The sequence below is a fragment of the Xiphophorus maculatus genome, chromosome 14, assembly GCF_002775205.1.
Source record: "Xiphophorus maculatus strain JP 163 A chromosome 14, X_maculatus-5.0-male, whole genome shotgun sequence".
In the NCBI taxonomy this organism is placed as follows: domain Eukaryota; kingdom Metazoa; phylum Chordata; class Actinopteri; order Cyprinodontiformes; family Poeciliidae; genus Xiphophorus; species Xiphophorus maculatus.
The window spans coordinates 14106685-14120937 of NC_036456.1; the positions used below are offsets into that span (position 1 = coordinate 14106685).

General features: G+C 37.5%; 1 protein-coding gene across 4 annotated transcripts in view; it reads right to left on the reverse strand.

Annotated features, from left to right (window-relative positions):
* Positions 1-4368: 4368 nt before the first annotated feature.
* Positions 4369-14253, reverse strand: part of elavl2 (ELAV like RNA binding protein 2) — a 42323-nt gene continuing 32438 nt past the window's right edge. For all 4 annotated transcript variants that reach the window (XM_023346545.1, XM_023346546.1, XM_023346544.1 and 1 more), the window contains 4 exons: positions 13610-13763; positions 11574-11799; positions 11059-11097; positions 4369-6897 (listed from right to left, as the gene is read on the reverse strand). In XM_023346545.1, the coding sequence (XP_023202313.1) occupies positions 6567-6897; positions 11059-11097; positions 11574-11799; positions 13610-13763 (750 nt within the window). In that variant the 3' untranslated portion in view covers positions 4369-6566. The remainder of the gene's footprint in view (positions 6898-11058; positions 11098-11573; positions 11800-13609; positions 13764-14253) is intronic.

A 14253-nucleotide genomic window follows, 5' to 3' on the forward strand; every position in this document is an offset into this window, starting at 1 on the left:
ATTTTTTTCCCCACATCATCAATAAAAACATACTTGCCCTGTGCTGTAGCTTTTGAGATGAAATTTATGGACTTTATGCAATTTCTCTGCGCATCAGTGTAATGTCCCTTTAAATAGAGGACGGGCTACAAAAATGCAGTTTATATTGCATGGAAATGGCCGAAGGTGTGTACTTAGTTATGCATTTAGGCTTCCTTTTGGTTTGATAACAGCAGTGTGGAATCTGCTTGCTTGCTTTGTAGACTTCAGGGATACCTTTTAATAACTAGCACTTTAATATAATGTTTATGAATCCGCAGTCAAAATAAATAACAGCCATTGCTCAAAGGAAATTCATCACCCATCTAAGATTTGGTGAAGATCACAAGGCAACTGTGGGAAAAATAATTTGCTGGCAAAAATATGTTATTATTTTACAGAAACACGGTGCTGGACAGGTAATTAGACGAGGTCAGGCAGGAATCCCCGTTGGCTTTTCACGTTTGCATACAACATTGTTGGATGTTGTGAAAACGTGACAGGTGGAGATGTCCTCTAAAAAAAGAGGAATTAAACTAAACAGAAGCAAGACAGAATGAAGATGTAAAAGCAGATGTATTGAAAGTGGAGGAGTGTAACCACCTGAGATCAACAATCCAAAAACAGCGGTGAATTCGAGAGCTGGAGGAATACGCGGGCAGGACTGACTGGCTGGAGAAACAGTGGCATTTTGTGAGAGATGTATAGCTGTAAAACAAACATTGCATGCATATTTGAATGCATGTCAAGCAAATGTTTATCCTAAATGTATTATAATCCACGATTAAAAACCTGTTTTCTTCATCTGCCAATGCATACAAGCTCACAGCATACACAGACGGAAAACCCTGAGGATGATAAAGACCTTTATAATGCTGAAGAATCTGCACAAGAGCGAGGTTCGGATAATAAATGAGCCCAGCAGAACCCACTTTGGGTTATAAATCACAGCAGACAGACCGTATGCAGATGTGTTTATGCACGACTCTGCTGACATCGGCAGCTCTGGACAAACATCTTTTATTTATCCCCAGTCCCATCACGTTACACTACGCTGGGTTTCAGCAGAAGGGCAGACCCAGAAAACGTATCGAGGACACAGAGCCTAGGCTCAAATCTTCATGTAAGGAGCCATGTGGGAGCTGCAGGTCAAAGCTGCATCACTTTACAGCTTTACATAAAGGACAAACAGGACAAGGGGTTTTTTTATAGCTTCATAAATCCAACCAGGAGGTAACAAGCCATCACAAAACAGCTATAAGCACATTTCTTCCCAGAAGAATTAGCCTCAGGGTTGGGTGTAAAAGAAATCAGAAGTTGTTGGTGACAGCATTCTGCAAGAATATTCATACCGCTTGCAGTTTTTTTCCATAATTTAATCCTTTATGGAAGTGTAGCAAGAAGAACACCATTGTTGAAGGAAAGGCATAAGATGTTCCAGTGGTATTTGTCAAAAATCAAATAAGAGAGGTGGACTCCTGGACTTTCTGGCTTACATTCACAATTTTATGCATGGTGGAAAAAACACAAAGCCCAAGGTGAAACATGGTGGTGAACTGATTGAATATCTTCAGCAGGCAAAGGGAGATGATCCTGAAAGAAAACGTGTTAGAGGATTGAAAGACATTCACCTCCTACCAGGACAACAACAGACAGCACTAGAAATGAAAAGGTTTCGACTAAAAAGACTTTTCTAGAAAGCACAGTGATGTTGCATATAAAAGTACACCACAATTTTCAGATTTTTACTTGTAAGAAAAAAAGTGTACATCAAGTGTAAATCTGTGGTCGTGTGTCATTTTGAAAACAAAATGAAAGGAATATTAAGACTTACCCAACCTTTGTACAGAATATATTATATTCCCTGTTGACATAAATCAGCCATCAGAAAAGCATTTTTAGAATTAAAAAGTGATTAAAGCTTTATAAATTTAAATTTACTTTGTATTGAGCAAAAGATTACAACCATCCATATCAAAGAGCTGAAGTTTGAGAAGCTCTGCCAGGACTTTAAAATCTAAACAGAAGCTGTTTGGCGACTACGCACACTACTCTAGAAACAATGGGGTTTTTTTTTATGAGCATTTTTAAGCTGATTTAAAATGCATATTGATGAAGCACAGAAAACAGAATTCTCAGCTAGATCAACCAAAACCAGACAGAAGTAAATTTGGTGTCCCCAAAGAATAAATTTAAGACACTGTAATGTGAAACATGGTAGCTCTAGCATTACAGCATGAAGATGCTTTGAATAGTATGTTACGTTGAAAACATAAATAAAAAAAACAGGATATTTTATTTTATACTATTCCCACTGCAATAAGTATATTTAAAAATTACTTTTCTAAACCCAGCTATTATTTCAAGGCTGTACCATTTTGTTTTAGTGAGGCAGAGTTCCTAATATTGACAGAAAAGTAGATTTTTAAATGCCTCTTTGGCTTTTTTTATTTATCTAATTTTCAGGATTCCTAGTTATAAAAAGTGATATTTCGTCTTTGAAATATTTCTATAGTTTGGAAACATTTTATTGGAACAGTTAGATCTGGAAGACAGTTGCTTTGCCCTGTTAAGTAAAAACTCAGATGTTTCTTTGTGACGTCAGAGTCAGGCACTACTTTGCAAGAACTTGTCAAAACATTTGAATAAATGTAGCTCTGCTGAAGCATAAACGATATTTCTCATCAATACCTAAAAAGATCAGCTTACAGCAGCTAATCGGTGACAGCTATCGACTGCTAAGGCTAATCTTACTTTAGCCAGCAGAGTGTAATCATTTTATACAGCTCAAACATCTGCTGATCTAAGAGGGTTTCTCAGCACAGATAAGAGCCAAATATGCATCACTCATCACCTCGCATCTTCAAAATCATCACAAACTAAACCAGCAGCCGTTCACTTCCAATACTACCACTATAGGCTTCAAATCTACAGAAAGTTCTGATATTAAAGAAACGTTTTCTGATTCAGAAGTGAAAGTTAAATACAGAAAGACTGGAGCAGCTCACACAGTGTAACAAACTCTTCCTCCTGTGTTACACAGTGTAACCTCTTCCTCCCGTCTCTAAACAAACCTAGCATGTGCGTTCCACTAATACTGTTTTCAGTAAAACTGTTCCTGGCATGAGTGGGGAAGCTCGCCTTAAAATCCATTTCATCTTCAGCAACCATAAACTGCAAGTGAGCACTTTAATGAAATGTAGAGTATTGATTTTTTTCAGTGCTTCTTCCTTCAACCTTTCTGCAGTTCTTTTCATTGGAACCTGAACTGAGGTCCAATTATCTGTTATGGTTGCTTAGGAATAGGGTATGCACTGTCCCATCACCTGCAACCCAGTAATTACAACCACCATAATGTCTAGTGTAATTGATCAGCTAAACTCCGGATATGTATTTATGGAAAAGTGCTAGAGTTGGAAAAGTTGCTCAGCAGCAATTACTGGGCTAACCAAACAAGCAGTGGAAATGAACTAAGAGAAACTGCAGATTTTGGAGACATTTCCAAACTACAAAAGCAGTTCAAATAACTTTTAGGCACTGAAAGGTTTGAAAGATTAATCACCACTTTGCCCAGGTCTGGAAGAAGACGCAAACTGCCACTCTGAAGAAGGGAAACCTTTTAGCATATTTAAGAACTCCAAAGACACCAAAGTCCAAGTCTATCCAGCTGGAAGACATGAATCAGTTTCTACAGTGAAGAGATGTCAAAAACAGTGTTCCAACTGTTAATTTTATGTAAAACTACCAATATTTTCCATAGTTGTAAAAGTACTAGAGTTCTCTATGAAGTTGCAGATTGTAAAGAAGCCTTAAGTGTAAAGTTTGCACAAAAACAAGACAAAAAAAAATGCTCAAAGAAGCAAAGGGATCCCTCCCTGCTTAAAGTGTTGAAGGGAGAAAATGTGAGAAAATTTCAAACATTTTGAACAGATACTGCTCGATAGGTGTACCCTACAGGAATTTACAGGTCTTCTGACTTACTCATAATTCCCACTACTGTTTTTAGAAACAGCCTGCAGTATTCACGCAAGGTCATGGATGTGATCAGAAACCATGAAGTTCATGATTTGGAGAAATGAACCAAAACTTTAGGCAACATACGGAGGTTGAATAATTCGCCACCAATATATTGTATCCCATTTTCAACTCCAGGTGCATCAGTTCATCAATGGCCAGTGCCGTCACTGTCGGTGACTGACCTAACCAGCTGCTTAATGCTTAAAATTCCCAAACAAACTTTACAGTATAAGAATCATGGATTTATTGTAGGCATCAAGTGGAATGGAAATCAATTGCAATCTAAAGAATAACATTTTATTTTTGGCTGCAAAAAATGATCTCAAGCAATGCTTTGCCCTTCAAACTTATTTATTGATGTACTGAACATTGAAAAAATCCAAAGTATCCAAACACAAAGTAAAGAACATGTACATCCTCTTAAATAGTCAAAAGATATTCTGCTCCAAAAATGCTGTAAACCAAGTTCGACTATACAACTTCAAATAAATAATCCCATTAAGTAGTGAGATAAGACAGGGTTGGAGGGAGCGGTTTTTCACGCCGGACCATCAGCAAAATTCGCAAAGACCAAACCATCATTAAAAGGTTTCTAAATGAAAAAGATTAACGGCAGTAAGTCGGGCGTGAAAAATGTGCTCCCCGTCTCCCCCCACAGCAGCAAGTATCACAACTCATCTTGACTTAAAGTTTAACTTTTACAAGTAACAACAAAAGGAGGAAATAGATAAAGAAAAAAAAGCAGTTGCAAAGAACTCTATAATGCATAGCACACTGCTCGTTTGAGGGGGGAAGCATGACTAGTAACTGGCTGAAACACCAACCAGGATGCAGGTGCAGTAATCAGTGCATCTAGACGTTTGGTCATGATGATCTTGTTTAAGGAAATTTAGCAGCCAATTTCTTTTTTTAATGGTTTTTGTCGATGTTAATGCAACTGCTTCACTGTCCTTCCCCAAACACTATAAAGCAATATACACCTTTTTACGATTTTAAAGACAGGTTATATGCATTACATATATATGAGTATGAAAGAAATCAAAGTATTTCCAAACTGTGGTTTATATCCATTCTTTACCACATAAATATATATCTATAATGTTTATATATATTAAAAAAAAAAAAAAGTCTATACTTTAATACTTTTTTTCAACAAAGCAAGACTATCTACAGACCAAACAACCAACATATTTGATGCACTGAAATGCTAGTCCATAGGACGACAAATAAAATCTTTTAACCTCAGGGAAATTAAAGGCTTCAAAAACAATATCTTACATACTCTGGAAAAAAAAGGTATAATCACACTTTCCAACAAAGTCTAACCTAGAACCAAAAAAAGGTCTGCTTAATACAACATAAAAAAAGACTTATTTACAAAGCTCAAAGCTCAGAAGTTATCCATTTGATTCTTCCGACTTTCTTGCGGCTGCCTTCATCAGCTTATCCACAATCTTTCATACAATGTAAAAACCCCTAATGGTCAATATTAAGACAAAAATCCGTCTAATGATACCGTAGGTACACCACAAAAACACCATGAGCTCCATCTGAAGGAAATCTTAGAGGAAGAACTGATTTTAATCCCCCAGATCCTTTTAAGATCTCTCCTTACTGTAATTTTGCATGCACTTTTTTGAAGCAAATAAATCTCCATCTTTATTTTTGTCAGTTTCCAAATCTAAAAATCAGAAAAGCGAGTTTGTAGTCGAGCAGACGACCGGGATGAAGGAGGACCCACAAGATGATTTACAAATGAAACCAGCACTGGTGCCGATTCTGTAATCTAAAGGTAATACAAAGATCTCAAAAGGTATCTTTTACATCATAAATCTCTCCAGAAACATCAACCACTGCAAACTTTCCATTTAAAGTTCAAAAGCTCACAAGGTGTCATATGAAGATATTTCTCAAAGTATCCAAGTCAAAATATTTTGTTCCAGGTCCAGTAAAAAGTTTCTCCAAATTTTTCTTTTATAAAAATAGATGCTTTTTTTTTAAACCCACATCAAAGAGGTTCTTAGCTCTTTGGCAAGGTACTGCTTTAAGAATTTTTTTTGTCTTTTTATCCGTTAGGTTTACAAGAAGCAACATTATGCAGCCAACCAATTACCAACTCAGTACAATAAACTAACAGAAACGGCTCAAAATAAGTACTTGCTAACCACTCAAAGCGTAACGCGCCGATGGCAAATCAGGACACAAAGAAAAATCACAACACATAACCTTACGAGACTAACGGTATCAAACGTAATGTGCAAGAAAAATCAAGAAAACTGTAGTAACCTTATAGGTAATCCATCTGTGAAGACAGCGAGATTCAATGTCAGGTTTTAAGTCCTGCTGGGGTTTTTTTTATGCTTTAAACTAATTAAAATATTCAAAGTGTTGCAATGAGGAAAAACAAAAACATTGTTGGACTCTAAATATAGATTACAAAGATGTTTTACTAATGTAGAAAGTTACGGTCAATATGCTTCCATTTTCTTTTTCCTTGGTGAGTTTTCTAGAAACAATCTCAGTGGGTTTTTTTAGGCTTTGTGTGTTTTGTTGGTTTTGAACGAGACTTGCAGAACTCTGTCCCCGAGGCGGTATCCGTTCAAGCTGGCAATGGCCACGGCCGCCTCGTCGTAATTAGTCATGGTGACAAAACCAAATCCTTTGCACTTGTTTGTGTTGAAGTCGCGGATGACCTTGACGTTTGTAACGGCGCCGAAAGGCCCGAACATCTGCCACAGGATGCTTTCGTCCGCATCTGGAGCCAAGTTGTAGACGAAGATGCACCAGCCGGTCCCCGCGTGCCCCGGGATGTTGATGCCAGCCAGACTGGTCACCCCGTCAATGGCCATGGGGGAGAACCGGCTGAAAAAAACAACAAAAAAGAAAAATCCCAAACATGGTTCAAGGCAAAACCAGAATGAGAACAGAATGGCCTGTTTAAACAAAGATCAGTTTTTAATCAAATCTGACAATTGTCTACAGGGTTCAGCCCCATCCATCCTTCATCCTTACCATTCATTGCAATGAAGGAAAAAAAAGTATTCAAAACCTTACTTTGCTATAGGAGACAGTGCATTAGATTGTGAATAATAAAATGGAAATCTTACAAAACCAAGAGAACATTAAAGTTGGAATCTCATCCTACACTTTTCCTTTACCTTTAAAAGCCCTTTAGTTATAAAAACCAATACGTTACAAAAACACTTGTTACCTCTCAAGAGGACCCAGACAGTTAAAATTGTGGACCTGAATTGTAATGGACCAAGAGGACTGATTTTAGGGATCAGCTCTGTAGGGACCTCTACTCCCAATAAGCATTCAACAGTGATTCTTTGTTGATATGATGGACATGTTTAGTGCAGCTGGAGTCATTTTGCATTTTCATACAGCTGGGCTATAAGAGGTTGTTGGATATCCATTAACTAGCCTCTACATTAACTACATTACAAATGCAGTTCCCCACCAACAGTGGTTGTTGCTGGACCAAATCCTTAAAATGCAAGTGTTCCACAAAAACCATGTCAGTAATCATCACCAATAAGCATACTATGCCAGCATATTTTACAAAAAAAAAAAGTTCAACCAAGCCCTTTGTAATTGCAAAGTCCACACAAATGAAATTACGAAATTAGATATGCCATGGAGTTTGACCTTTAACGTAAACTAATGGTGTGAGAATTAAATGTCCTTACAAATTATGATGCTTCATCCTTCAGAGGCAAGGAGTTAAATGAGCACTTTCATTACTTTTTTAACTATTACAAACTGCATCTCAGCTTTGCAAAAATAAAGCTCAAAGGGCCGAGCAGAGGACAATTAGGGGCACAGAGAAAGAGTACCCTCAGTTTCAGAGCCCTTCTAGGAGCATAATTCTGACCATGGTCAGGAACTTCTTGCAACCTCTTCACGACTCGCTGCCATAAGACTAGTGGTACTGCAACATCAACTGGCAATTTTAATCTTTTACATAAAATTTCATAAGTACATCCAGCTCCACAGAAAGCTACAATTCATGCTTGAAGTGGAATTACTTTCATGGACAAGTCACAAGAGATGTAATTTGATAGCCAAAGACAAGCCTTTTTATCCATGATATTTACCAGGATATATTGAAGAAATATGACCTTAGAAGCAACAACAAAAAAGTTGCATTTATTCTTTGAATTTCAATTAATTATAATTTTTCTTTTTTTTAACTTTTCATTGGATTTTTTGCTCAACACTGCCACACCCTTAAACTGACCTTTTTGCTCAAGGCTCTTCAGGCTGAATCTCATACGAGTCAATGCTTAATCTCACAAGTCAGCCAGAAAATACAGCTTTCCACACTTGTTGAAAAACAGCTGCTTTTCAAGCTATGATTCCTAAAAAAAAAAAAATCCCTTGAAGTCAAAGGCACAACATAACTGAAAATCCATATCCCATTACAGTTTAAGTTTTTCCTCAGACCAAAAGAAAGTGGCATAAAAAAGCCCTAGCCATTAGCGAGTATGGTTTTGGGGTTTGTGGAAACAAAATTCGGAGTGCTTGGAAAGCCTATGAATTATTGCAGCAGGTGTCACACAGGATTAGCTGCTCCAGTTGGCCTCTCAGGGAACATCCACTGTGACAGGTGTGCTCCTAGCATCAAGGACCCACAGATAGATTTGGCAACGAAGACGTACGCAGAGGAGCGAGGCAGACATGAAATCACAAGTGTATTGTTGCTGCTGATGGCCCTTTGAGCTTTCAGAAAGCTGGACTTCAATCACACTCGAGGAAGCAACACCAATACTCTGACAAATCCTGAAAGGTGTCTGATGCAACCAAGTTTAAACAGAAGAGGGCTGTCCATAATAGATCAAGGTAGGAAAAGTGAAGCTCAAAATATAGGTACGCAATTTTGTGCAATAGCAAGGCTGATTGTAAAATGTAGGTCTTTATGATGTAAACACAGTAATCCAGATATGTGACCTTCATGTGTCACAGTTCTTCATGCCTAGGTTTGAATGAGCACTTGAGGGCAAACTTCGACTGTGCAGTTTCTAATCGACGTTTATCCATACAAACACCAACCTCACAGTGACTTCAAATCAATCGCAGAATGCCTTCTATTTGTAATGAATATGCATGTTAGGATGAAGTACATGTGAGATATAATGCAAATACTAAGCAATGATGTAACGAAAACAATCTGATACCACAGAACCTTTTTTTTTTTTTTTAAAGAAAACCTTCAGTTAGGTTAATGGTTTTGGATTTTCAAACACTCATCCATAAAAAAAACCCACAAAGCTTTATAGTATAAACTGACGAAGGTGAATTCCAAATTTCAGAAAGATATACGCAAGTCAGAACTGCAGTCAATTTTTTTTTAAAATGGTAAGACTTTAACATTTTATCTTTGTAACAATAGTAGGACCATCAAGTGGAACAATTTACTTGAGCCATTTTCCACAAAATATGTCAAAAGTTGTCTAAAAACTGAACTTGTTGGAACTGTTGCCATGGCTATCTGAAGACGAGGTGGGAGCTAGGGCTGGGCGATATGGCTCAAAAATGCATCATGATCTAAGCATTTCATAGTGACTAGATAATTGGCAGTATTTTGGAAATTTAAGCCAAAGGAAGAAAAAAAATTGCATGAATTTTCCTTTTATCCACAATTTTCTCGCGTTTTCTTTTATTTTGTGGCACGGTGGCAAAACTAAAAACTGCTCCCAGATAATTAGATGCTCTGTGTGTATTCTGTGAACCATTCAGACATATTTTCTATTGATATTGGTCATGTGTATTGTAATAGCTATTGCTTCATCGTCCAGCACAAGTGCCTTGCATTTTCTATTGCATAGGTATTTATGGGTGGGAACAGGGCGGTCTACATGGCAGCTGCACCATTTCACGCAAATTTGAGCGTATGAAGGAATCGCAGCCACATACACAGTTTTACACACATTTTTTGTCCATTGCACTGTTCAAAATTTGGCAACAGGGACCTTATGCACGAGGCCCATTCCTGTAAAAATTGTGTGAGGAAGGGAATACTTATTGCATCATTTGAGAAAAAAAATGTATTTGAATTTATTAAATTTGTAATAAAAAACACTGGCAGTGCTGTCAACCAGTTTAATTTTATGTCAATAAATGTAAACTAATTCAATAATATGATTAAAAGAAGTTACTGTGTGCAGTTTAGTAAAGCAAATCACATCTTTATGCGACTGGTATCCTGAAGATACCCATTTCAAATAGTCTAGCTTTTAAGGCCAGTTTTTAAGAAGAGTCCCCCCCAACACTCAAGCTCACAATAGACACCCTTACATCCATGGCAGTGTATGACCTATTGTCAAGATTTTACCATAAATTTTTATTCAGCAAGTATGACACCTCAACAGTGTGAAGATTTTGGTTATTTATGTATAACCAACAGAATTTACTTAGAACCTTTGAACAGAGTTTACAGATGTACTAAAAGATAGTCAGCTGGTTTCACTGGGCAGCAGGTAATATTTAGAGACTTCAATTCAGGGTCCCCTTGGTTGTACCCATTAGAGCAAGGGTCTCAAACTCCAGGCCTCGAGGGCAGCAGTCCTGCAGTTTTTAGATGTGCCACAGGTACAAAACATGGGAATGAAATGGCTTAATTACCTCCTCCATGTGCAGATCAGTTCTCCGAGCCTTTGCTAATGACCTAATTATTCTTTTCAGGTGTGGTGCAGCAGAGGCACATCTAAAAGTTGCAGGACTGCGGCCCTCGAGGACTGGAGTTTGAGACCCTTGCATTAGAGCCTCTACCTTCTCTTATCACTCCACAAATCAACCTTTGAGTCTTACTCACAATCTTTAAATATTAATATTCACTCCTACTGAATTCTGTGAATAAATTACACTCGGTATCTGTTCATCCATTCTGTCAGTGATCCCTTATTGAATCAGGTCGACCTTGTGAAGCATCAACTACCTACGCAACAAAATAAGCCCTCCCATTAGGTCAGTGATCCTTGAAGATCAATTAAAAAAGATTTCAAAAGAAAACCTGATTACCTTTTGACTCCATAGGCCATGTTCAGCAAATTGTCCAACCTTGAGGAAAACAGAACAAACATTTCAGTAAGTGGAAAGCTTTGCTGAAAATTATGCATTTTGAAAAGATGACAGACGAAAAATGGTTACGATACAATGATTAAAGTCAGTTGTTCCACTCAAGGGAATCCCAGGACTGTTATGACCTTTAATAACCTGCTGACTGTACTTATTTTCCAATAATCAACCTACACAGCTTAGTCAACAGGAGACATTCAGTTTACACAGAGCTTTGAAAAAGGGCTTTAGCAGCACGTTACAAGAAACTCTTTAGAGATCAGTATGGTGAGTGGGCTGAAAATGATTTGAAATTAACACATCAACCCAGGATTCATCATTTTCTATATTTGAAAAAAATAAAATAAAATAAAAATGAGGGGGGAAAAACAAATATGGTGGTGAATGTAATCATGGAGTCTAATCATTCGTTCAGGTTGTCTCTAATCAGATTTACTTCTGTTTAGATGCGTCCCTACCTGAAACGTTGTGCCTGCTGTGCGAGGGGTCCTGGGTACCTTCGATTGGGAGACTGATACAGCTGAGACAGCAGCGCCTGACTGGTCTTCTGGCTCGGGTTGTTTGCGAACTTGACTGTAATGGGTTCGGTTGCACCAGGTGGCTTCTGACAGTTCAGACCCTTGATTGCCTCCTCAGCCTCAATTCGCCGGTCAAAACGGATGAAGCCGACCCCCCTAGAAACACCTAAGGAGAGCAGAACACTCATGTAACTAACCTTTGACAAGAAAAAAAGGTTATACATCTAGAACCCCATCTTATTGAAACTGCAGTTACTTCTGCCAGCGTACACATGCAAAATTGATTTCTTTTAGGGTTCCTTTTATTTCCGTTACATCTTTCATTCATTCATGAGCATTTTGCTTTACTGTTAAGCAGATACTTCTACCACCCTTAAGCCAAAGGACATTTAAACTACAAACTTTACACGGTTGCTTTGTTAGCTAAAAAAAAAGTCTATGTACCATTATCAGAATATTTACTTGGCTCATGTGCAGTGGACTCCCAGTATTTGCAGGTTGCATGACCACAGCTGCCTGTGAATAGCTGAAATCCACAAATATTTGAGACCCACCCCAACAACAGATGCCTATTTTAATATTCCAAATAACTATACCTTAGTGTACATCAATACACAGTTTAAAGGCCAGCCAAAGCTTGCCAAGCCTCATTGTACCTTGGTATTTCAGCTTTCCAAACTGCATCATAATTTTAGATAAAAATAAAAATAAATTAAACATCCATGACTAAGTGAATTTTCTGTAAATAAGCTGGAGTTGGTATTCAGAGATCTTTCTGAAACCCTAACACAAATAAGTTGGGGTTCACTGTAAACTCAATTTTCTTCCCACATTTGCAAAATCATTCAAGAAGTCAACCTTTGATTCTGCTTTCAGTATTTAAGTGAAAATTGTGTGCTTTTGTTTACTTTTCCCTAAAATACATTGCACAGCTTTGTTGTGTCACTTTCGGAATTTCAGCGTTTACCATCATTTCAGCTTTTATTTCTCCATAATGATATTGTGGCAATAATTGTTCGTTTGTTTAAAAACACCTTTTGGAAACATCTGCAGGTTTTTCTAAAGGCTTTTACTAAGTTTTCACATTCCTCGTGTTATAAATTGACGAACAGATTTATCTAGATGAAAAAGTATCCCAATGTTGTATAACAAAATATTAATGTGAAGGGAGCACATCACTTAGTAGAGTGGCCTGTAATCAGGCACAGAAAGAGTCTAATCACAATTTTGTCTTAAATTTGCATCTTAGAGAAACTGTCTTGTTGAATTTGTGTGAATGTAAAGGAATTAGTGCCTTCTCTCAAATTTTAAGAACAGGTACCAAACGTTTGGTACCTTTTAAACTTTTTAGTTTAAAAGTTAAAGTGAACTTTTAAACTAAAAAGTTCACTTAACTAAACTAAAAAGTTCACTTTTACTGAGAAGCAGCTTTTCTTTCTGCTTCTCAGTAGAAGCAGAGAAACAACTTTAACTTGTACACCAATGCAGGTTATGGTACAGCCGTTGTCCAATATGAATGCAAAATGATTTTGCACCCATCTACTGGGAGAGAGAAAATAAACAACAAAAAAAAGCAGATCCATTTTGTTGTTTTTTTTTTTTATAAGGATTCTGCTTTTAAATGATGTCTGAGGAAAAATCACAAGTAGTCTAAATACAGGCATTAAATGTAGACCTCAGAAAATGGAATCCAAAAATTTAAAGGCAAATGTGAAGAGAAGAGGCTGAAGTGGAAAGAAAATTTAAAGCACTGACTCCTGCTACTTTACAGCCACCACTTTCATATTCTGTCGATGCATATTTATGAACAGCTCTAGTGGAAAATTGCATTTTGGGGAAAAGTCTCACACCAGCACCTCTGATGCATTTCTCAGCTCAGGCGGTGTCTTTTTGTTCAGTATTCCCAAAGGGAGAAGCCGAAAGGAAAAAATGTGAAAGTTAAACCACACAGGGGGAGGTAGTCCTGTTCTACTCACCGGTCACCTGGTCCACCAGGATACGCGAGGTAATAATTCGTCCGTACTGAGAGAAGAGCTGTTCAAGTTCTTTCTGCGTCATGGTTTTTGGTAAGCCACTGACGTACAAATTTGCATCTCTGATGGAAGCGGAGCTTGGGCGCGCATAGGAAACCTGCAGTAGGAAAGCTTACATGAACACCACAAGATAAACATCACAGCAGCACCTCGTGATTAACTCATTATAGACTGCCTACCGACTGGGTAGGCTGCTAGTCACCTTTGATATTCAATTGTAGAAGGGGACACCTTCAATGCAAACAATACTTGGCAGCATTTACCTACGTCATATTATCAATCAGTAAAAGCAGAGAAACAACTTTAACTTGTACACCAATTTAGATTTATAATCTCCAAAAATATTTTAGCCTACTAAGCCTGTTATTAAACCCATTTTCAACTCAATGACAGAATTTAACAGATGCAAAACTCAATTGAAAACCATTAGATACAGTTTTAAAGCAAAACCTCATTTAAAATTTCTTCATTACACTGCAGAGTTTCAGGAAGGTGAATTAAAATTAATAACTATCATTAATCAACTGCTTTTCACCATCAATTGCCAAGTGAAGAAAAATTACAGCTACAAAAAAGCTAAACTATAA